General features: G+C 41.3%; 1 protein-coding gene across 1 annotated transcript in view; it reads left to right on the top strand.

Moving 5' to 3' along the window:
• Positions 1-25,418, top strand: part of FLT4 (fms related receptor tyrosine kinase 4) — a 257,103-nt gene that overhangs the window by 88,355 nt on the left and 143,330 nt on the right. Inside the window, exon 2 of the mRNA XM_077266308.1 lies at positions 25,264-25,360. Coding sequence (XP_077122423.1) covers positions 25,264-25,360 — 97 coding nt within the window. The remainder of the gene's footprint in view (positions 1-25,263; positions 25,361-25,418) is intronic.

Genomic DNA, 25,418 nt, shown 5'->3' with positions numbered 1-25,418 from the left:
TATTAAATACTGATGACACACTGATACAAAATGCTGATGACACACTGATGCAAAATACTGATGACACACTGATCCAAAATACTGATGACACACTGATACAAAATACTGATGACACACTGATCCAAAATGCTGATGACACACTGATCCAAAATACTGATGACACACTGATATAAAATACTGATGACATACTGATATAAAATACTGATGACGCACTCATACAAAATGCTGATGACACACTGATCCAAAATACTGATGACACACTGATCCAAAATGCTGATGACACACTGATCCAAAATGCTGATGACACACTGATCCAAAATACTGATGACACACTGATTCTAAATACAGATGACACACTGATACAAAATACCAAACACTGATGAAACTTGTATCTAAAACACTTTTGACGCTCAAAACCCTCTTCGAGATTCACATAAGGTCAGTTTCAAGCGTCCTGATATTTCATGAACCGGTAAACATGGTACTGGAGATATCTGTGTCCGTGTGATTCATCCGCGTGGCACACGTGTGGCAACCGTGTGCCGCCCGTGTGCCGCATCAGGACCACATGGATGGCCGCTGGGAAGCAGCGCCACAGTAAGCGCTGTTCCCCTGCTTGTGGTGCTGGTCAGCTGTCATCCATTCTCCCATGCTCGGCAGGCAGCAGCGCGAGCAGAGGAGAATGAATGACGTGGAATCCCCACTATACTTTACAACCAACCCGGCAAAACTCACAGGTCCGGGCTGCTATTCTCAGGCTAGTAAGGGGCCATGGATATGCCCACCCCAGCCTAAAAAAAGCAGCCCGCAGCTGCCCAGAAAAGGCACATCTATTAGATGAGCCAATTCTGGAGCTTTGCGCGGTTCTTCCCACTTGCCCTGTAGCGTTGGTAAGTGGGGTAATGAGGGGTTAATGTCACCTTCCTATTGTAAATTGACATTAAGCCGACTTAAGTAATGGAGAGGTGTCAATAAGACACCTATCCATTACTAATCCTAGAGTTGTTAAAGGGTTAATCAAACAAACCACACAATAAGAAAAAAGTATTTTAATGAAATAAAACAATATACACATTTTTTCCATCATTATTACTCTGCCATTCCAAGCGAAGCCCTCGATCTCCTGGAAAAAAATTTTTAAAAAATAAACCAACAATATACCATACCTGTCCGGCGTACAGTCAGTCCCACGCCGTAATCCTTATCTAGGGGAATTTACAGTTTACAACCAGGAGTGGTTTTACCCCACTTGCCAATGCTACAGGGCTAGGGCTAATAGATTCGCCTTTTCTGTGCAGCTGCGGGGCTGCTTTTTTAGGCTGGAGGCTTACCAGCCTGAGAATAGCAGCCCGCACCTGTGAGTTTTGCCAGGTTGGTTGTAAAATATAGCGGGGACCCCACGTCGGGTTTTTCTTTCATTCATTGTCCCCTGATTGCACTGCTGCCGGCAGAGCAGGGGACAATGGATGAAAGCTGCCTTCAGCACCAAACGCAGGGGAACAGCGGCTTACAGTAGCGCTGCTTCCCCTGCGGCCATCCGTGCGCACAAAGGATAGTGTACACTGTTCTCCGTGTGCATGTGTGCAGGACATTTGGCGGGCCGTGTGTCTGGGTAAAAATGAACATGTCTGTGTGTTTTGCACAAGGACACACAGTCCGGCAAAACACGCTGACATCTGCATAGACCCATTCATTTGAATTGGTCTACGTGGGTCAGTGTCTCCGGTACATGAGAAAACTGTCACTACACGTACCGGAGGCCTAATACTGTCATACAGTAACCAAAAATAACAGTGCCTTAAAGTGCTGAAATAAGCAGCATGGTGGAACACAGCCCTCAGATAGTAGAGCTATTACTAGATTATTGCACCTGGAATAGGACAATGGGAACAAGTCATTCAATAAATTTGGCGAATTGGAACAGTTACAGTATATTACAAACTCTATGTGGGTTGAAATTTATCAAGCTGATAATATTGTGAATATTTTAGGGGGCAATTTCTTAGTAGTTGTAGTAGTAATATTTAGTAGGCAATTGCATTGCCTCAGATTGGTGGGGTCCAGGACCTGAGATCCCCACCAGTCACACAGTAGATCCCTGAGAAGTGCTCAGCAGACAGGAGCGCACAGCTCCTGTCTGAGGATGCACACTGACCAAAGTATGAATTCAATACAATTCGTAGACTATGCTTTCTATTGCGTCTGTACCCCAAGGTGCCTTGAAGTGAGTCTATAATCTAGCTTTACTTTATACCACAGGACTAAGGAAGAAATATTTTTTAATGATGTAACTTTCAAACTTGTCCTTTTTCCCCAAAGCCTCTCACACTTTGTAGTCATGGAGTTAAACTCCAGACAAACAGCATTGTTGGTGCTCTCACTGCCAGGTGGAGGTCATCAAAGAGGTTAAAGGAAATGAAAGAGAGAGGATAAGATATCCGAAATGTGAAAGTTGGTTCCGTGAAAGGTCCCTGCAGGTGCGTCCTGTTCCCACTCACAGGATTAACGAAATATCTAAATATTCGGGTTATGAGCAATCACAGCAAACTGAAATTATCCAACTGGGGCTAAAGTAGGCTTTCCTTCTTCCATCATATGAAGTCAACCAGATATATCCAGCTCCGTCCTTCTGCTAGCCTGCTTCATGTATACCAGCGTGACTCCCAGAAGGCAATGGACAAAGCTCAAAGATATTTCTTAGTCTGGTTGAGATGTTGCCACAAAGTAGCTACCTGATAATTCTCTTTGCCTTAACGCCCTAAAACATATGAAACTAATGCCACTAGAACTCATTAGTTCTAACTCATTAGTTAGATGAGTATGGCCGACGGTCTAATGCGTATGGTGGAGCCAACCGACTGATGGTCGGGAGAGCTGTCAATGCCACATGTCTGATTTTGGACTGCCGATGGCATTGTACTTCCTAAGATAGACTGTCCTCCACTAGAACATTAAGATGCAACGCATACTGTCTCATTACATCTGTCTGCAGTCACAGACCTAAGAACTATTGGGCGTAAGAACTAACAGGTAGGTGATTACTAACTACCTACCTGTTGTGAATGGTGCCGATCACTCACAGCACAGAGCTGTCACAAACCGTTCATGCCGGCAACTCAACGGCTTCTGCTAAGGTCACGTCAAAAGGGCAGCAGCTTCTCTCCCTTCTTTTCTGTTGATGGGGCGAGACGTCCTGTCGACAGAGCAGCCCAGAAGAAGAAGATCTGCTCTATTGATGTAGAGCAGCTAAATCTACAGCATTTGTGATTGGTGAGTGCTCTGAGCCGGTGCCAGGTAGAATAAGAATGTAGTTGCCTCTGTTAGCAACTATCTGCCTGTTAGTTTTTAAGTAAAAAAAAATATTCATGAACAACCCCATAACGTATATCATATAACAGGTATGTAATGTACAGAATGGTGGAGGAATAGAGAAACAATCTGAGTCTCTGATGTGGCACTGATTGGACCTTGAATGGAGTAGTTTGCATGGTTGGGGAGACAAGACCCCCTGTTATTGTAATCAGAGGGGGTCCCATTAGAGACTTATAATTTTTGATAATGAGCTCTGTTTTTGGCTGAAATCGCAAGTCACAGTGTTACGATCCAAGCCTGGGTTGGAGTAAGTGTATGGCAGCCACTACGGGTGGCAGAGGTAGGTAGCCTTGTCAAAGTGAAGCCAAGGGCTGGTATCAGCAATATTGTATGGAGGAGCAGCAGGTAGAGAGAGGACACTGGACTAAAGGCCGGGAGCTCAATAATCTCTCAAGGCAAGTACAAGGCCTGGTTAAATAGGGAGATCAATCAAGGAATCCCAGGAAGAGCAAATCAGGAAATCACAGGGTGGCGTCAATGAGAATAGATAATGGTACTGAACTAGCAGGGAGCTGTCCACAGCGCTGAATAGCTCAAGGAGAAGAGCTGCTGCCTGGTGCACAGGGGTCAGTAGGCTCAAGTCTTGAGACTTTGAATGGAGAATGGCTGCAGCTAAACCAGTGGTTTATTCAAACTTGACATTGGGCATCTGTTCTTGTGATTGACAGGGGGTCCTGGATTGATCCCCCAGTGATCATACCCTTATCACCGATCATGTGGGGAGATGACAAATCTTGATACTGCAAATTGTTAATATTGACAATCTCTAAAGTTGAACAAAGAAAAAAATGTCAAATAAAAGGAATCACCCATAAATAATAATACTTTATTTAAAAAAATAAGTAAAAAACTATTTAAAAACCACCGAAGAATAGGTAGAGTTTAGATACCGTAAGTTTATTGTTGCGACAATAATGTCATATTGAACAGAATGGAAAAGGCATCTTGATATGGAGTCTATGACATGTTATTGGGTTGATATGTACTGTTTAAAACTAACAAAAAGAGTTTTAAAAAAAACACTGAAAATAGCCCATTGTCTTTGGCTTTTTTTTTTTAATAAAGTATCATCATATATAGGTGATCCCTGTGGCATACTTCTTTTCTTTGTTTTTCTTTAGCTCCTTTATGGTATGCTTTAGGTTGATCCCTGGTGGTGCCCTCTTGCTCCTTTCCTTTTAAAATATGTTAAAAAACCTCAAATTATGAGAACAGGTAAATATAAAGTTAACTTGGAGTCTGCACCTGGAGTGAAACTGAATGGTCTAATCCGAGGTGATCCATCTAAGTGCCTACTAAAATGCCTAGCAGTACCTCATTACCCCACGCACCAGAGGAGGCTGACATGTACATCGACAAGGGAGCCGCCATGTAATGTACATTTTTACCGAGCGAGAGAGGTGTTGTCCAAACGCATGAAATTCTCCTGTAGCTCTGGGAATTAATAAATCAAAATTTCTGCACGAGCCACAATCAAATGGATAAAGCATTCATTGTTCCCTATGTAAATGCAATCTTTGATCGTGCTAATGGTTTTCCAAGTAGGATGGCTTAATGGCCCCTCAAGGTTTTGCTCTCAGGCAAACGTCCAATCTCTGTCACTTCCATAATCTACAAAATACAGCAAAGACGGGTTACAACAGCTCGTCTAACATATCCACGTCACCGGGGTCCGGACTCCAGGCATAGCAGGTTGCAGATTTTATCACGCTTCCTCCAGTACCTTCTTGAGCCTTTCTAAAGTTTCACTATTTTTTTACTAACCGGCTTACTAAGGAAAACATTCTTCAAATGACTAACGTTCTGTGGTTTAGCATGTGGCGCCAATGGATGACAGACAGATGTCATTGCTTTCTTGATCGTAAGTCACTATTTTGAGGCCTTAATTTGGCGGCTCCTTGTTTCCCTATTCATGGTGTCCTATATAGTGCCCAATTAATAATGCCCTGTTGTGCCCAAATGCTAAACTCTAGACCTTCAGGAACTGTGATGTCCACAACAGTAGTGAAAAGTGATGCACCCTGTACAAGTGAACAGAAAGCACAGCCCATAGGTGTAGATTTCCCCACCATTAAGGGTATTTTGGTTATAGGGTGTTTCTTATTATTACAATTTAATTGTATTTTACTAGAACAAGTTATAGTGGAGATCCAACTATTGTGGAGCGCCCCGCAAGGGCAAGGGGTTACTCGGTACCGGGTCCGGTCGGCTCAAAGGGGGGATGTCACAGTGGATGACCCGGTCCGTGGCCCTGGGACGTCCGTATAAAAGGGAAAGGTCTTTAAAGGGATAAAATTTATGTTCGTTACGCCACCTGTGGTATTCGGTCAGGGTGACCGACGCTGCTTTAAGGGGTCCGCTGGGGTGATGTTATGGCAGCTAGATGGAATACCTTCCCACAGGTGAAGTATGTCCCCAGGGCTTCCCGGTGTGTAGATGGTGAATGGTGAATAGCGCAGTGAAGAACGAGGACACAACGTTGCAGTCTCTTTACCTTTACTGAAGACTTCAACATCCACAGTCCAGGGTACCAGAGCACAGGGCAGGCAGAGTCCAGCCGGTTCAGAGGCAAGTCCAGAGTCCCCTTGTCCAGGTGGAAATCAATAGCCTTCCCTTGCGCTGTAGTGGTGTTGTCCCTTACTGCATAAGTTTCAAATAAGGTCCTCACAGATGTAGTGTCTTTCTCTCTGTCCCCCGTATAGGATAGGACAAAACCCGTATGACTGGTGACTTGAGCCTGTTTATAGGGTCTCTTAGATGACCCGGCTCTGTAGGTGTCACCGTGCCTCCTGGGTGTAGGTGCGGACAGGTAACGTGCAATTAGCTGTCCTGCCGGTCTCTGGAGTAAGGCATAGATGTCCTTACTACCTCGGTGTTCCGGCTACCGGTGTTCTGCGCCTCAGAAGGAGGCAGCCTGTTCGGGGCTGGTCCCCTTCTGGTATCCTCTCCTTTGCTTTGCCTTCCTTCACACTTGCTGCAATACAGTTCTGCCTTCAAAATGTCTCTTTCTGGGAGCTGCAGCTCTGAGGGCATGCACAGCTCCGTGGACCCTCTGTCCACCTCGGACTGATGTCTGGAACTAACTAACTGTCCCTACAGACTACCAGTTATATATATATATGGGGAGTCACCTAATAAATAGGATCAGAAGCTCCCCCTGGTGGCCTGGAGTATGAATGTGTTGCATGTTTGTGATACCTGGATGCAGTTATCCTTCCTTGCCTCTGAACGTAGCATCACTCTCCCCGGGAGGAAAGCGACACTACTGTGACGACCAGGACCCTGGGGCGCCACAATTGGGCACCCACATTGAAAGAAATCTGTCTATCATTATTGCTATGTAATCTGAGACCAAAATGGTCTAGGGGATAAGATCCTGATTCCAACGATATGTCATTTACTAGGCTGTTTCAATAAAATCAGTATTTTGTGAACAGGAGATTATCATACAGGACTAGGTGTCTCGTGCCTATTAGTCAAGTGCACTGTGTAACTCCGCCCCCACCACTGATTGGCAGCTTTCTGCCAATACACAATGTGCACAGAAAGCTGCCAATCAGTGGTGTGGGCGGAGTTACGCAGAGCTCAGCATTTAGATCTGCAGCTGAGAAAACTCTGATTTAATAAAAATTGCAGCATGTAGACCAGTAAGTGACACATCGCTGGAATCAGGGTCTCTGTACCCACATCATGCTGCTCTCGTTACTTAGCAAAAATCTAGTGACAGATTCCCTTTACAGTGATGAGTTCGCTCTTTTAAAGTGTTTTCTTTCCTTGAACTACAGTACAGCCCTTATTTATTTAGGATTAAGGTAGGAGCTTCCGGAGGTTGGAACCAGGCCAAAATTAAAGGGGATGACCAGTAATATCAAATTATCACATATCCATTGGATAGTTGATAACTTGTTGATCGGTGGAGGTCCGTCCTCTGGGATCCACACTGATGATTAAAATAGAGCTGCAGTGTGCATGCTCAACCCGCGCACTATTAATTCTCTATGGGGCTGCTGAGTGTCCATTTTATGGCAGCCCCATAGAGAATGCATGTAACGGGTGTCGGAATACCCCTTTAATATATGCATACATTTGTAATTCCCTAATAGCCTTGAAATTAGACCTTTCCTGGTAATTCTGTATTATATTAATACTGTATTATTGCTAATTGTATAACATTTACAGAATTGCACTGTCTCCATAGCTGACGTGCTATTTCATGTACGCTTTTACCTTTCTATAACCCTAAGCTGTAAACTTCATCCTTCCTAGATGAGGAGGGGGATGTCGGATACTTGTGTCTTGATCAACTTGCACCCGAGGATCTACAAATATTTTGCTTTAATAAATGTTATTACATTGGAGAGGGATTTCACTAAAAATGCTTTCATTTCGTTTTATATCCGCAGGGCACATATTTTTGCTTGTCCTCCAAGGTCACCTTTAACAAATAGTAGTTAGCATTCTGTTTGACTTGGGATAGGAAGGGTCTTGGATGATTACTTAATGTGTATGGAACATGTACAAGAATGTGGACCCTTCTCCTCTCTCTCTCTCCCTCATGTTTGAGCCTTGGATCTCTCGCTATCGTTTTTCATGAGTATTTTTCCAGTATTAATTATATTCTTCAACTACTTAATATACTTTAGCCCCTTTTGTCTTTAGTGGCATGTCGTGTAATAAAGGTTAGGACCTCCCAAAATGTAACCACGTTCCTCTAGATTAGAGGTCCACAAGCTTTTGTAGGTCACAGGTCAAATATGGAGTGGTGCATACGGAGTATTAAATAAGGTGTGGCTCAGTTATATGGCAATACCACCTGTAACTTTACGTTAGAAAACCTTCTAATCATAAAGCCTTGTCCGAGGTTTTGATCAGTGGAGGTTAAGGTATTTAGACTACAACCAATTGCTAAAATTAAAGGACAGAAGGGATCAGCTATGTGTTCCTCTCTTCATAGACAGAACATGATGTCAAAAGGAAGTTTATAAGCCTGCCTTCAGTGCCTAAAGAGAGATGTGCTTCAGTAAAGCAATTGGTGGGGCTACAGCAGGATGACCCCCACTTATCAAAGGAGCCCAAATTTTGTCAATGAGGAGAGCCGCGCTGAGTCAAGTGCTTCTTTATTTTAGCAGTTAGTGGGTTAGGGTTAGTACATCCAGAAATGGAAATATCATATATAACCAAACTAAAATCCAAACTGGATGACCAAAAGGCTGTGAATTCTGTAGATAACCTCTAAATGAACACATATGGGTAGATTTATCAACCTGTCTATAAGAAAATCTCTTTGTACCCTTAGCAACCAATCAGAGCACAGCTTTCAATTTACCAGAGCTGTTTATATAATGAAAGCTGAGCACTGATTGGTTGCTATGGACAACAAAGACAGGCTTTCAGTTTTGATGAGGGCCTTTATTTTCAATGACAAAACAGAAGATAATTTGCACCTAATCATTCTATAAATGGTGCCCATATGTACTTGTCTTATAGATTGATGATTTGCAAATGTCCATGTAATTCATAACAGCAGAATTAGATCTTAGGTGATTTTCTATACCGTTAAAATGGAGAAATGTAATCTAGCCAGGTGGCCACAAGAATTCCCTTCTAAAGTACCGATGTATGGTTTGTATTGCAAGTGGTTTCATGAAGAATTTGAAGTATTTTCATGATGACAGTGGACATTTTTGTGGGAAACTATGAGAAGAATTACCGTAACCCCCAATACCTTGTAACGTAATGCTGAATATATATCACATTGTGTCTCCTTTACTGACTAAGGCAGCCTTAAATATTAAACTGTAACTTATGGAAATTAAAGCAATATTAAACTCACAGAAAATAACTTATTATCAAAGGGATGGAACAATTTTTCTAAAAGACAATTTATGTGCCCCCCATGTAGTTTTCACTGGAAAAATAGCAAATTGTAAACTCCTGTATTGTATTGAACCAAAAGAAAATTGGAGTACTTTACAATATATGAAAAATATATCAAAAGCTTATTTAGATAGATACACAATATTATACAGATTTTTTAAAATATACAACATGGACCAACAACCTAGTAAAGAACTTGGGTCAGACAGACAACCTATACAGTTAGGTCCATATATATTTGGACAGAGACAACATTTTTCTAATTTTGGTTCTAGACATTACCACAATGAATTTTAATCAAAACAATTCAGATGCAGTTGAAGTTCAGACTTTCAGCTTTCATTTTAGGGTATCCACGTTAAAATTGGATGAAGGGTTTAGGAGTTTCAGCTCCTTAACATGTGCCACCCTGTTTTCAAAGGGACCAAAAGTAATTGGACAGATTCAATAATTTTAACCCCTTTCTGCCAGCTGACGGAATAGTACTTCAGCTGGCAGATCCCCGCTTTGAGGTGGACTCCGGCGGTGAGCCCACCTCAAAGCCGCGACATGTCAGCTGTTTTGTACAGCTGACATGTGCACGCAATGATCGTGAGCGGAATTGCGATCTGCCCGAGCCCATTACCTAGTTAAATGCCGCCGTCAAACAAACGCTGACAGCAGCATTTAACTAGCGCCTAGCGCTCCCGGCCGCACGGCCGGAAGTGCTCACACCGCTGACCCCCGTCACATGATCGGGGGTCATCGGTGCATTGCCATAACAACCAGAGGTCTCCTTGAGACCTCTATGGTTGTTGATGGCCGATTGGTTTGAGCGCCACCTTGTGGTCGGCGTTCAAAGCAACCCTGCATTTCTGCTACATAGAGGTGATCTGTGCTTCACCTCTATGTAGCAGAGGCGATCATGTAGTGCCAGCTTCTAGCCTTCTATGGAGGCTATTGAAGCATGCCAAAATTTTAAAAAAAAAAGTGTTTAAAAATATAAAAAAATAAAAAATATATAAAAGTTCAAATCACCCCCCTTTCGCCCCAAACAAAATAAAACAATAAAAAAATAAAACCTACACATATTTGATATCGCCGCTTTCAGAATCGCCCGATCTATCAATGAAAACAAAGGATTAACCTGATCGCTAAATGGTGTAGCGAGAAAAAAAATCAAAATGCCAAAATTACGTTTTTTTGGTCGCCGCAACATTGCATTAAAATGCAATAACGGGCGATCAAAAGAATGTATCTGCACCAAAATGGTATCATTAAAAACGCCAGCTCGGCGCGCAAAAAAAAAGCCCACACCCGACCCCAGATCACAAAAATTAGAGACGCTACGGGTATCGGAAAATGGCGCAATTTTTTTTTAGCAAACTTTGGAATTTTTTATTACCACTTAGATAAAAGAGAACCCAGACATGTTTGGTGTCTATGAACTCGTAATGACCTGGAGAATCATAATGGCAGGTTAGTTTTAGCATTTGGTGAACATAGCAAAAAAGCCAAACAAAAAACCAGTGTGAGATTGCACTTTTTTTGCAATTTCATTGCACTTGGAATTTTTTTCCCGTTTTCTGTTACACGGCATGGTAAAACTAATGGTATCGTTCAAAAGTACATCACGTCCTGCAAAAAATAAGCGCTCACATGGCCATATTGACGGAAAAATAAAAAAGTTATGGCTCTGGGAAGGAGGGGAGCGAAAAACAAAAACGAAAAAAGCTCCGGGGGTGAAGGCGTTAAATAAAATGTTAATTTTTAGTACTTGGTTGAAAACCCTTTGTTGGCAATGACTGCCTGAAGTCTTGAACTCATGGACATCACCAGACGCTGTGTTTCCTCCTTTTTGATGCTCGGCCAGGCCTTCACTGCGGTGGTTTTCAGTTGCTGTTTGTTTGTGGGCCTTTCTATCTGAAGTTTAGTCTTTAACAAGTGAAATGCATGCTCAATTGGGTTGAGATCAGGTGACTGACTTGGCCATTCAAGAATCTTCCACTTCTTTGCTTTAATAAACTCCTGGGTTGCTTTGGCTTTATGTTTTGGGCCATTGTCCATCTGTCGTATGAAACAACGACCAATCAGTTTTGCTGCATTTGGCTGGATCTGAGCACACAGTATGTCGCTGAATACCTCAGAATTCATTTGGCTGCTTCTGTCCTGTGTCACATCATCAATAAACACTAGTGACCCAGTGCCACTGGCAGCCATGCATGCCCAAGCCATAACACTGCCTCCGCCGTGTTTTACAGATGATGTGGTATGCTTTGGATCATGAGCTGTACCACGCCTCTGCCGTACCTTTCTCTTTCCATCATTCTGGTAGAGGTTGATCTTGGTTTCATCTGTCCATAGAATGTTCTTCCAGAACTGTGCGGGCTTTTTTAGATGTTTTTTAGCACAGTCCAGTCTAGCCTTTTTATTCTTGATGCTTATGAGTGGCTTGCACCGTGCAGTGAACCCTCTGTATTTACTTTCATGCAGTCTTCTCTTTATGGTAGATTTGGATATTGATACGCCTACCTCCTGGAGAGTGTTGGTCACTTGGTTGGCTGTTGTGAAGGGGTTTCTCTTCACCATGGAGATTATTCTGCGATCATCCATCACTGTTGTCTTCCGTGGGCGCCCAGGTCTTTTTGCATTGATGAGTTCACCAGTGCTTTCTTTCTTTCTCAGGATGTACTAAACTGTAGATTTTGCAACTCCTAATATTGTAGCAATTTCTCGGATGGGTTTTTTCTGTTTTCGCAGCTTAAGGATGGCTTGTTTCACCTGCATGGAGAGCTCCTTTGACCGCATGTTTACTTCAAAGCAAAACCTTCCAAATGCAAGCACCACACCTCAAATCAACTCCAGGCCTTTTATCTGCTTAACTGAGAATGGCATAACAAAGGGATTGCCCACACCTGTCCATGAAATAGCCTTGGAGTCAATTGTCCAATTACTTTTGGTCCCTTTAAAAACAGGGTGGCACATGTTAAGGAGCTGAAACTCCTAAACCCTTCATCCAATTTTAATGTGGATACCCTTAAATGAAAGCTGAAAGTCCAAACTTCAACTGCATCTGAATTGTTTTGTTTAAAATTCATTGTGGTAATGTCTATAACCAAAATTAGAAAAATGTTGTCTCTGTCCAAATATATATGGACCTAACTGTATGTAATCACAGTGGATAATGATTAATGATAATCCTCATATAAAGCTAAAAAGGAGTCATGTTCTATTTTAATTAGCAATTTATGCTCCAAAAGACAGTGTTCATATGATTATTGTCCCATAGTGACATTAAATGAACAATAAAGAATTTAATATATCATTTGTCCCACCTTACATATAATGGTAAGGTGGATATGCCGAGGATATACCCATGTTATCAGTTGACGTTCCCCAGGACCTGGCTCAATACCGACTCTTGTTTCGCTGTAGGTTTTTCACAGGGAGTGAGAGATTATGTACGAGGCTGATTTTACATGTACTGACAGATTAGGTCGCACCTTCAAAATTCAATTGCGCATGCGTTCTGCCCTCTCCCCCAGAAATGGATCACATATCCCATCCCAGCACTCATCAGGCACACATATCATGGAGATATGTCCTGCTGACTTCACGGAAATGTGCGTCTGGGTAGATTTGGGCCGTAAATGTAATATCCAGCCGGAGGCCATAGGACTCATGCGCAGATCAGTGGCCATTTTGGTGAAGTCAAAGGTGGATATTCAAACTCTGCCATCTTTGAGGTGAGTTCTTTATGTTGTTACGGAACTGCAACACAGAACTAGGATAGAAAGGGGAAAACTGACCCTGCACTGAGACTAGGCTGATTACCCTACGATGGAGCAGGCGACCCATTCCTTGCGATTAGACCCACCGACAATCCTAAGTTAATCTCAAGCGAAGACCTATAGATAGGGGGAAGGAGGTCCCTAAAAGATCTAATAGAAAACACAGAGAAGGCTGAAGAAAAACAAACGAAAACAGAAACTAAGGATAGCAGAACTGGTGGTCTCAAAACTGCACAATATCAAACACAGAAAGCTATCAAAGCACCTAGCCAGAACTCTAGTGGATAAACACTGATGTCTAGCAAGGACTGGGAGGCAGGTGCTGGGTAATAAAGGGTGATACAATCACCTGACCTAAGGCAACCCAGCACCAGAGGAAAAAGATTAGTAGCCAGAAAACCACAACAAGATGGCGGATGGTCAAAAACAAAACAGATTCTAACATATGTGTATAAATTACAGCACATTTTCAGTGTTCGTGACTAGACCTCAAATTTGGAGGACAATGCAGAGACTAGCCTTCATCAAACTATGCATACTGAATAGAATTAATATCAATATGTGACAAATAGTGAGGACAAAGAATAACAATCACCATCATATATATATATGAATTGTGGCAAGTAAACCATGCACTGTGAATAAAGTAAAATATGTACTTATGATAAAAATGTGTATAGGGAAAAAGAGGTGACAAACAAATATTATAAACCTATACAGTATATAGTCAATAAAGAGAAAAAAATAGTTAAAATACAGAAGAAATATTTTTGTTCATGTTCTCTAACAACATTGTTAATAAGTGCATAGTTACCGTATCACTAATTTTAAGTCATAGCTCTGTCTAAAATATATATTGTTACAGTTCCACATAAAGTGTTCCATGCCCCCCTATTTTCATCCATTCTATTGGGCTTTATCTGTATCATCATCATCAGTCTTCGATTCCCACATTCAGGTGCTGTTTTCACCAAAAAGTACTTTGTGGCTGTCCACTACTCAGTTTCCTATGTGCGGCATCATAATCTTAGCATAACTAAGTACATCAGCCTAGGTCTAAAAAACAAACAGTAAATAACAAATAATAAAAAAAATACATAAAAACCAAGGTTAATATAGAGGAGTCTACTCATAGGGCAAAGGTGGATTATTAAAAAGAAGAGGCTATTATAAGTATAGAGCAAAGCTTACCATAATATTTTGCTCAATCCCACCGGAGACATTGTGTCAATGCCAACAATCCGTAATCCTCTTGGGTCACAGCCATGAAAAGTACGGAAGTGCCTAGGGAGGGTTTTCAATGTAGTAGGGTCTACAACTTTTTGGGTGTTTATAACGTCCTTGACGTGTTCCTTTACCCATATATGTAATTGTTGTGATGTCAGTCCCACATATACCTTGGAACAGGAACATGGGGCATGGTAGATAACATACGTGCTGTTGCAGGTGATATGCTGACAAATTTTAAAACTTTTATTCCCTTCCGCTGACTGAAAATCTGTCCCTCTAATTAGGTTTTTATTTTTGCAGGCCAAAGGGTCACCACATGGGTAACAACCCCAATTGGGACCCCTATTGCTTGGAATTAGGGGATTTGTTGTTTTAACCACATAGTGACTGTTCACCAGCAAATTTTTCATAATTGTCCACGTCTTGCCATGATTTTGGGACTCTCCAAGATGTTTTGAGATAGAACAGTGTCAGTTAATAGAACTGACCAATGTTTTCAGATCACTTCCTGCATACGCCTCCAATGGCAATTGTAGGTAGAAATAAATCTGACTTTTTTATCTGAAATATTGTCCCTCCCCGATTTAAATATAAGTTCTTGTCTCTGAGTTTTTTCGCTCTTAGATATCCATGTTTAATATGGTGATTGCTATAACAGCGGGATCTAAATCTATCTTTTTAGATCATTTGATTGAGCTTCAAATCTATTGTCAGTCAAGCAGATCCACCTCATCCTGAGAAACTGACCAACTGGGATGGCTTTGATGGTATGCGTGTGTGATGAGGATGAGCGTAATAAGGAATTGACAGACGTATCCTTCCTGAAAACGTCTGTGTGTATCATTCCTCCATCATCTACTTCCTAACTGATGTCTATGAAATCAATCTTTTGCTTGTGTGCCCTGTATGTCAGTTTTATATTATGGGGATTGTGATTCAGTTGGTCAACAAAAGTCACTATATCAGATTAATTTCCCTGTCAGATAAATAAAATGTCATCAATATACCTATGCCAACACTGCACCCAGTCAATGGTCAAGAATAGGGTTGAGCGACTTTTATTTTTATAGGATCGGGTCGGGTTTCACGAAACCCGACTTTCTCAAAAGTCGGGTCGAGTGAAATCGGCCGATCCTATAAAAAAGTCGGGGTCGGGGTTGGCCGAAACACGAAACCCAATGCAGTGCAATGGGATACTATGGTTCCCAGGGTCTGAAGGAGAGGAAACTCTCCTTCATGGCCCTGGGATCCATATTAATGTGTAAAATAAAGAATCAAAATAAAAAATATTGATATACTCACCCTCGGACGCGCCCTGGTACTAACCGGCAGGCTTCCTTCCTAAGAATGAGCGCGTGAATGACCAGCGGTGATGTCGCGGCTTGTGATTGGTCGCGACTCGAGCGGTCACATGGACAAGCCGCGACGTCATCTAAGGTCCTTCACGCGCTCATTCTTAGGAAGGAAGGCTGCCGGAAAGAAGCAGGGCGCGTCCGAGGGTGAGTATATTCCCATTAGGTATATATTCACCCTCGGACGCACCCTGCTTCTTTCCGGCAGCCTTCCTTCCTAAGAATGAGCGCGTGAAGGACCTTAGATGACGTCGCGGCTTGTCCATGTGACCACTCGCGACCAATCACAAGCCGCGACGTCACCGCAGGTCATTCACACGCTCATTCTTAGGAAGGAAGCCTGCCGGTTAGTACCAGGGCGCGTCTGAGGGTGAGTATATCAATATTTTTTATTTTGATTCTTTATTTAACACTTAAATATGGATTCCGATACCGATTCCCGATATCGCAAACATATCAGAACTCGGTATCGGAATTCCGATACCAGATTCAGAAGATCGCTGACCTCATGGCCAACCCCACACAGGGGTCGGGTCGGGTTTCATGAAACCCGACTTTGCCAAAAGTCGGCGACTTCTGAAAATGGCCGACCCGTTTCGCTCAACCCTAGTCAAGAATCCATCCTGGTGAAAGATGGATCTGTCCCATAGACCAAGAAAGAGGTTGGCATAGGATGGGGCACATGCTTCCCCCATGGCAGTGCCACATTTTTGCAGGAAGAATCAATCTTTAAAGACAGGTTGTGGATCAGAATGAAACGCAATAACTCCAAAATAAGGTCACTCTGTTGGTTGTCCCAGTTGCTGTTCCTCAAGTAAAAGTGGACCACCTTGAAGCCATCGTCATCAGAAATGCCCGTTTGAACATCAGCTGTTACCAGCAACATATCCCGTCCAGTTCATAGCTCATGCCCTCCATTTTTGTCAGAATATCTGAGGTGTCATGTATATACTGTAAGAGGACAGCATCTCAACCATGGGTGGCGCCGAGTAGCTGATCGGCTGGCGCGATTCAGGAAGCCGGATTCCCTCTGCAGCTTATTCAGCAAGCGCTATAACCTGCCGAATAAGAGGGAACCAGAGCAAATTCGCTCATCTCTACCCATCTCCTAAAGCCTTTGCCTCATTGTGCGTGCAGATGCACTGAAACCTGCCTGTTGCCATTTCTGAGCAAGCCCTGCTCTTGTTTTTATCTGTTTGATTAACTGAATCCTCTTTAAGAGATGGTCCTGGGCGGCACTTGCTGGACTGTATTGATGGGTGCCCTGAATCCTTCCTTACTGGACACCCTGAACTTCTTTCATTGAAGCTCCTGATGATCCAGTAAATGACTGGACAAAGACTTTCTGAAGCCAGTCCCATGGTGATCAATTGATCTCTTGGAATACACCTCCTAATTTAGATGTTCTCATTTATGCAGCTCAGGTTACGTGGTTCACTTTTGATTTTCAGCACAGTTGCAAATTTTCTTATCAAACAACTGGCTTGAGCGGAAAAGTTTTCTAAGAAAATATTAAAAAATGTTGTTTTCCTCTTTAAGTTGAGAAATGATTGTTCATTTGCTCAAAATACACTAAGAGCCTAATTTATTTTTGCATTTGCTCCTGTTTTTTTGTTGAGTTTTTTTGTTGGTGATTTCAGTCTTTTTTTGTTTGCATCATAGACATCTTTTGATTTGAGCTTAATTAAAGCCTATTTATATGTGTTCATCTGTTTTCTGTATCTGTTAGGCATTTTAGGTGGAGTTCAAGGAGTTTTCTGATGTTTTCGCCTTTTCGAGAAGGTGCAAAATTTGCCACAAATTCACAATAGTCTTTCTCTGGAGTGATTTTATGTACACCAAAAAAATTTGAGCAATATTTAAACCATTTTGAGAAACCCGTAACTCTTTAAATTAAAAAGTCACAAAAGAGGTTAAAGACAAAAATAAAGCCAATTTTGCACTTTGCGCAAAATTCATGAAACGCGCACCAGAAGAATTTGGCACAATAATGGGCAATGAATACCACAAGACAAAAAAAATGACTAAAAAAATGCAAATGATGAATCAGGCCTTAAATCTCTTAAAATAATTTGCAAGGGGCCATATAGTCCATAAAAAGTCCCTTTAGGTAGGGGCAATATAGTAACTTTGGCCATGACACAGATTGCTCAGGAAAACAGGGCCATTTGCTGCAACTACAGCACACACATAGTGCATAGTGCAAATAGGGTCTCTTTGTGGCCAAAAAGCTACTGCGACCGCGACAATCCTATTCATACACAGTCAGTCCCCGTATTAATGTTCCATTATCATACAGTAGATAATTTGGTTTTAGAAATGCAGTTATTATTATTATTATTATTATTCATTTTTATAGCGCCATTTATTCCATGGCGCTTTACATGTGAAAAAAAGGGGCATACATAGACAAGTGTAATAAACATGAACATTACAAGGCACATAAAAGTACAGGAGAGAGGACCCTGCCCGCGAAGGCTCACAGTCTACAGGGGATGAGTGAGGATACACTAGGAGAATGTAGAGCTGGTCGTGCGGCGGTTCAGTAGACTGAGCTTTGGACATCAATAGTAAATTATATATGATGTAACAGATTTGACAAACTTTATACTAAGGATATAAGTTCTTCAAACAATCTGCCAGGTGTGAACATGCCTTTGTGATCCTGACCATATAGTCCTCACTCATTGTCCTTTAAAGGAATCTGTCACCAGGTTTTTGCTACCTCATCTGAGACAACCATAATGTAGGAAAAGAGACCCTAATTCTAGCGATGCATCATTGAGTTTAGTGGTTGCAGCAGTTGTGACGCAATCAGAATATTTAGATGTAGCAGAGCTCTAAAGCTAATACCCACATCAGGCTCTCTGTGTACACTGTCTATTGACAGTGAGCTGCTTATCAGAGGAGGGGGCGTGGTCAGACCAGAGTTCTCATGCCCTGTAGTCTAGGCAGTGATAATTTTCTGGTAATTAAACATTTATTATATTGAAACAATAACACACAGCTTAATAAGTGACACATCCCTGAAATCAGTGTTTCAGACCCTACCTCATGCTGCCCTCAGAATACATAGCAAAAACCTGCTGACATATTCACTTTTTCATCTCATAAAATTGCTCTTTGGTATAACATAAGACCCAGTTGTTTCCCGCTTGTACCTGTTACAATTCTAAAAACTCAGTTTCTTTCTCATAGTTCCGAATCTAGCCAAAAAAACAACACCGTGTTTCAGGAGGTGGATGGGCTGAGGTTTAAAACCTCATTAATCTCCATTAACTTCACAGTTGTTACAGCCAGGCAATTTACATGTAATCCAAACCATCAATTAGGAGAGTTTTCTGGTTTTTTTTTAATATAGTGCCATAAAATGAGGTCACCCTCTTGGCATAAAGATTCTGTGCCACCTCCATTAACTAGTCAATGACAAGTTCTTCAGTTTCGCAAGTGCCAGACTGTTGGTAACAAGAATGAAGTGTTTGTAATTTTGCCTAGTTGTTGAATATAAGGCAGTACTTGGGTTAAGTGCACAAAGAGATACAGTGCTGAGAGCAGCTGCATTAAATAAAGATTTCACCCTCTGCGGCATGGGTACTAAATATGCCTTTTTCATAAAAAATGCTGCCAAGCCGCACATTTCTATACCTAATGTCATAAATCTACTTTGTGATCTGTGGGTTCAATTTGAATCTGGCACCCTGTCCGATACTGGAGTCTGTAGAAACCCTTCTGATTTTCTATGGCAGTGTATGCCCAGTTTATTGTACTCATTTAAAGCAATATTTTCTATGTACATCATCAGCCACACTGACATCTAGATTAAATATCTGTGGAACTGGACTCTCCATATTGATTTTCATAATTAATACAGACCTATCCATATAAGTACCGTAATCAGAAAGGCTAAATGAAAAATTGCAAAAAAAAAAAGCTAAAAATGTCATTTTTCAGCTAAGATAAAAGTTTTGAAACTTTCCAAAATACTTTTGGCCACTGTTCATCAAGCTGTTTTTTTTCTGACGTAAAACTGCTTGAAATGTCACAATCTTCTGGCGCAGCTCGTAGTTGTAACAAATTTTGCAACTTTTGGCATTTTTACACCTGTCTTGGCCAACTACACTAACTTTTGGAAAAGTGGACAGAGCTGGCCAAGACTGGCCAGGCTGAAATGTATTCCAGTTCCTGATGGAGGTATATTTCTTACAATGGTGCAGATAGCTGAAAGATAATCTAAATTCATTAAAAGGAATCTGTCAGTAGGATCAAATCTCCTAAGCAGGCTATATGGGTCTATATGTAGGTCATAGAAAGCCGAATAAAATGATACTTTGATATCTGTGATCCGATATGTTATTCCAGAGAAATCCACATTTTTCTTAAATGTACATGAGCTGTTAAGATCTATTGGCCGGACATAGATCTCACTGACAATCTGCCTCCAGAGCTTATTATAAATGAAAGAAGACGTTACCAGTGTGAGACATGTACAGTAACTAACTTAGAACAGTAGAACTGAACTTTGTTTCCTTAAAAACACATTTGCTACAGCTCTCACTGTTGTGCTGTATTGTAACTCTGTCTGCCTGTGAGATGGAAGCTGAAGCTGAGAAGAGCCTGGAGATGTTCCAGGTATAATCACACACACAGCTCTGCAGGGAGATCAGGAGAGCACACTGTCAGTCATTACATGTCTCACACTGGTAACACCCCTTATATTTAAAATAAGCTCTGGAGGCAGATTTTCAAGGAGATCTATGTAAGACCCATAGATCTTAACATATCATTTATATATAGGAAAAAATAAGGATTTCGCTGGAATAAGACATCATATCGCAGATATCAAGGTATCATTTTATTTAGCTTCCTATGGCCTACGGCCCATATAGATGGCTTGGGAGGGTTGATCCTACGGACAGATTCCCTTTAGAAGGTGAAAACTTCTTAATGAATTTGGCACATCTTGCTCCAGCGCTTCCGTCATTAAGACTGGTGTACAAAACGCCCATCTTGAAGAATCGAGGTCTTTGTATCTCAGTTGCTTGTTCATTATATTTAAGGCCTTGGTTTTCTGTCAGTGAATGGGAATGATTTTTATCTATATCAAAGGCTGAAAATTATTACAGATCTAATATGTCTCACAACTGAAGGTTTGCTACAATTGTATCCAGTTAGTAGCACATTAATTACTCATCAATCTAATATATAAAGCTGAATGTGTGTGTGTATGTGTGTATGTCCGGGATTGGCATCTGAACCGTCGCAGCTACAGCCACAAAATTTTGCACAGTCACACGTCTGGACCCCGAGAGCGTCAAAGCTATGTTGTGAGGTGAAATTTTAACCCCGCGCTTTCCAATTCACCAAACAATTTTGCCCCTATCTACATAATGGGGAAAAAATGAAAGGAAAAGTGTTGGAGGCAAATTAACAGCTTCCAGATGTGAACAAGGGGGACTTAAAGAATGAGAGCGATGGCGCCAAAGAGTATATACTGTACAGTTGCTAAGTTGGGGCCCCGACATGGGATAATCACCACACCACCACGGGGATATGAACACACACACAAAATGCGCCACACACTACCACGTGCTCGAACACATATACCACCCTCAGCGCACATTTCACCACACATACACCAACCTCGCCACATAAAAGTCGAAACACAAAAGTCGCCACTCAAAACTCGCCACGCGCAAAACCCTCCACATGCAAAACTCGCCACACGTGCAAAACTCACCTCATGGAAAACTCGCCACACGCAAAACTTGCACACGCGGAAAAATTGCCACATGCACAAAAGTTGCAACACATGCAAAAGTTGCCTCACACAAAACTTGCACATACTCAAAAGGCACCACACATAAAACTCGCCACGCGCAAAACTCGCCATGCGCAAAACTTGCTGCACACAACTTGCTACACTAACCTGTCACATGCAACTCGACACACAAAAAGTTGCTACACGCATGTCGCCACACAAAACTCAACAAACACAACTTGACACACGAAACTCGCCCTAAAACACACACAAGTCTGGTATTATCCTTCAAAAATAAAAATCTGATTAATAAGCAGACAAACTACAAGAGCAACAAATGTACCATATAGGAATCCGGCAGCTGTCAGTCACATGACCAGTCTATTATGTGTATGTGTGAGCTAATATATACTGCCAGGGGGTGGCTTACTGTTGGCTGGGGATTTATCAGGCTGCCAATTTAGCTTACAAATACTGAGGTAAAAATACTGACCAAATAACGTGTGAACGAGGTCTAATACAGGAGGAGATGACATACAGATATATACTATATACAGGAGGAGATGACACACAGGTATATACTATTTACAGAGGAGATGACACACAGGTATATACTATATACAGGAGGAGATGACAGACAGATATATACTATATACAGGAGAGATGACACACGGGTATATACTATATAGAGGAGGAGATGACATACAGGTACATACTACATACAGGAGGAGATAGCATACAGGTATATACTATATACAGGAGGAGATGACACACAGGTATATACTATATACAGGAGCAGATTACCTACAGGTATATAGTATATACAAGAGGAGATGACATACAGGTATATGCTATGTATAGGAGGAGATGACATACAGATATATACTATATACAGGAGGAGATGACACACAGGTATATACTATTTACAGAGGAGATGACACACAGGTATATACTATATACAGGAGGAGATGACACACAGATATATACTATATACAGGAGAGATGACACACGGGTATATACTATATAGAGGAGGAGATGACATACAGGTACATACTACATACAGGAGGAGATAGCATACAGGTATATACTATATACAGGAGGAGATGACACACAGGTATATACTATATACAGGAGCAGATTACCTACAGGTATATAGTATATACAAGAGGAGATGACATACAGGTATATGCTATGTATAGGAGGAGATGACATACAGATATATACTATATACAGGAGGAGATGACACACAGGTATATACTATTTACAGGGGAGATAACACACAGGTATATACTATATACAGGAGGAGATGACACACAGATATATACTATATACAGGAGAGATGACACACAGGTATATACTATATAGAGGAGGAGATGACATACAGGTACATACTACATACAGGAGGAGATGACATACAGGTATATACTATATACAGGAGGAGATGACACACAGGTATATACTATATACAGGAGCAGATTACCTACAGGTATATAGTATATACAGGAGGAGATGACATACAGCATACAGGTATATGCTATGTATAGGATGAGATGACATACAGGTATATACTATATACAGGAGGAGATGACACACATATATATACTATATATAGGTGAGATGACACACAGGTATATACTATATACAGGAGGAGATTACATACAGGTATATGCTATATATAGGAGGAGATGACATACAGGTATATACTATATACAGGGGAGATGACACACAGCAGGTATATACTATATACAGGGGAGATGACATACAGGTATATACTATATACAGGAGATGACATACAGGTGTATACTATATATAAGGGAGATGACAAACATGTATATACTGAGGTGAAAATGAGAGGCGTGATGGGAAAATAAGAGAAGTGAGGTGCTATAACTAACCACAGATATTTACTATGCCCAGGCAACGCCGGGCTCTTCAGCTAGTATATCATAAAGTCTTTATAATGCTTTATAAAAGGATAACTCAATTTCTCCCCACCTAGCCTCATTGACATCTCCTCAAGGCCTCTTCTCTCCGCTGCTGAAATCTCACACTGCCCGGTACAAGCTGCAGTTACCAGTCAGTGAACTGCAAAGTTCCAATAAACATCATTGGTGGAGTATGAACATCACACGTTTATTAATAGTATATACACACGTAAATACGCCACCCATGTATGGACGGATAACTGCCAAGAAACTGAAAATCAAAGACAAGAAGCATGCAGTCATAGAATCCCATAAAATTAAATTTTATTGATAATGCAACACAAAAAAACATATCAAAAAAACCAGACAGAGTGTGGTGAGGCTGGTAGATGACAAGCAGATGCCAATAGCAACATGGAAAAAATAGTAGTCACCCAAGGTATATAGTGACCCCTACCGCTAGCCCAGGTTCACCATAAAATCAGGGTAACTGACAACATGTCATAACAGTAGTATATATTCAGTGACAACATAGCCACAGTAGCTAGTGCTATAAAACTCACATATCATTGGTGAAATCATGTGGCTACAGACATGAAGAAAGCAGTGGTCCGGTGTCCCCTGCGTTGGCTCAGGTCCTCCAGTTCAGGTGATATGTTTACCATTCTGCTTTCTTCATGTCTGTAGCCACATGATTTCACCAATGATATGTGAGTTTTATAGCACTAGCTACTGTGGCTATGTTGTCACTGAATATATACTACTGTTATGACATGTTGTCAGTTACCCTGATTTTATGGTGAACCTGGGCTAGCGGTAGGGGTCACTATATACCTTGGGTGACTACTATTTTTTCCATGTTGCTATTGGCATCTGCTTGTCATCTACCAGCCTCACCACACTCTGTCTGGTTTTTTTGATATGTTTTTTGTGTTGCATTATCAATAAAATTTAATTTTATGGGATTCTATGACTGCATGCTTCTTGTCTTTGATTTTCAGTTACCAGTCAGGCTGGGTAAATGGGTGGGCAGAACGTTAACTTTTTTGAGTCATTTCGATTTGAAATTTTTTTAGAAAATTCCACTTCTCATGCAAATTCAAATTTCAAATATTTTCTCATTTCTAGTTGTCATGTAAACATTATGACCTGCTGATGCCCAGAATGACCCAAGTTGTTCCCCTAAAATAATTTCCAGTCCAACATGGTCTCGCTTTGGAACCTACACTTATATTATGGAACTGTATTAGAAACAACTACTTTATAATAGATATTATGGGGCTATGGTATTGTGGGAGCGCGGGTTCACTATAGTTTTACTATAGTTGAATCTACCTAGGTTCATAAGTGCGTAACTTCTAATGTGTGAAGGCAGCAGGTACACAAATATGCACTTGGCCCGTCCTGAGGAACTACGTCATAAATTTACTTTACGTCTCTGTTTTTCATCAAAAGACACAAGTGCTGGTGTTGAAAGCTTTTCTTTGCTTCATTTAGCCAAAATCACAACAAATGACACATTTTCAAAGAAGACTTGGGAAAGAAGTAAAAACAATGGCTGGGATGTTTTAATTAGAAGACTAGTAAATTACACTCGTCCTAAGTACAGCAATCAGATGTGATGGATGAAACGATTCCCTATTCCAACCCCCAACCCAATATACAAATTCTGAGTTCTAGATTTTCAAACGAGACTCATTAGCCCTGGGATCTACATTAATTCTGGAGTCCAGGGCCGGTGCCACAGTGGGCTTCTGACATTAAGCATTTCCCAGGATTTCTGCCTAAATATGAGCAGAACTTTGTTTTACTTTCTTAAATTTGTTGACACAGATGGGAGTCGGGGGCTAGTTACTCCAGCTAAATGGCAAAGACTTCGTGTTCAATTAGCAGAATGAAATTGAAATGTGAAACAAGAGCCTGGATTTAAGAGATCTGTTTACTTAACTGTATTTTCTTCTGGTTTTTACCTTTTTTAGATCTGGTGAGTGGATATTCTATGACCCCGCCTGTTCTGGATATCACCACTGACGAACTTGTGATCAACGCCAATGACTCATTAATTATCACTTGCAGGTAAGAGATTATGGATGACAAATTAGCATGTCAAGAAAGAATGATCGTTCCTCGTTCC

Source organism: Ranitomeya variabilis, chromosome 5 (assembly GCF_051348905.1).
Source record: "Ranitomeya variabilis isolate aRanVar5 chromosome 5, aRanVar5.hap1, whole genome shotgun sequence".
Lineage (NCBI taxonomy): Eukaryota > Metazoa > Chordata > Amphibia > Anura > Dendrobatidae > Ranitomeya > Ranitomeya variabilis.
This window is presented reverse-complemented; position numbering and strand designations above follow the sequence as displayed.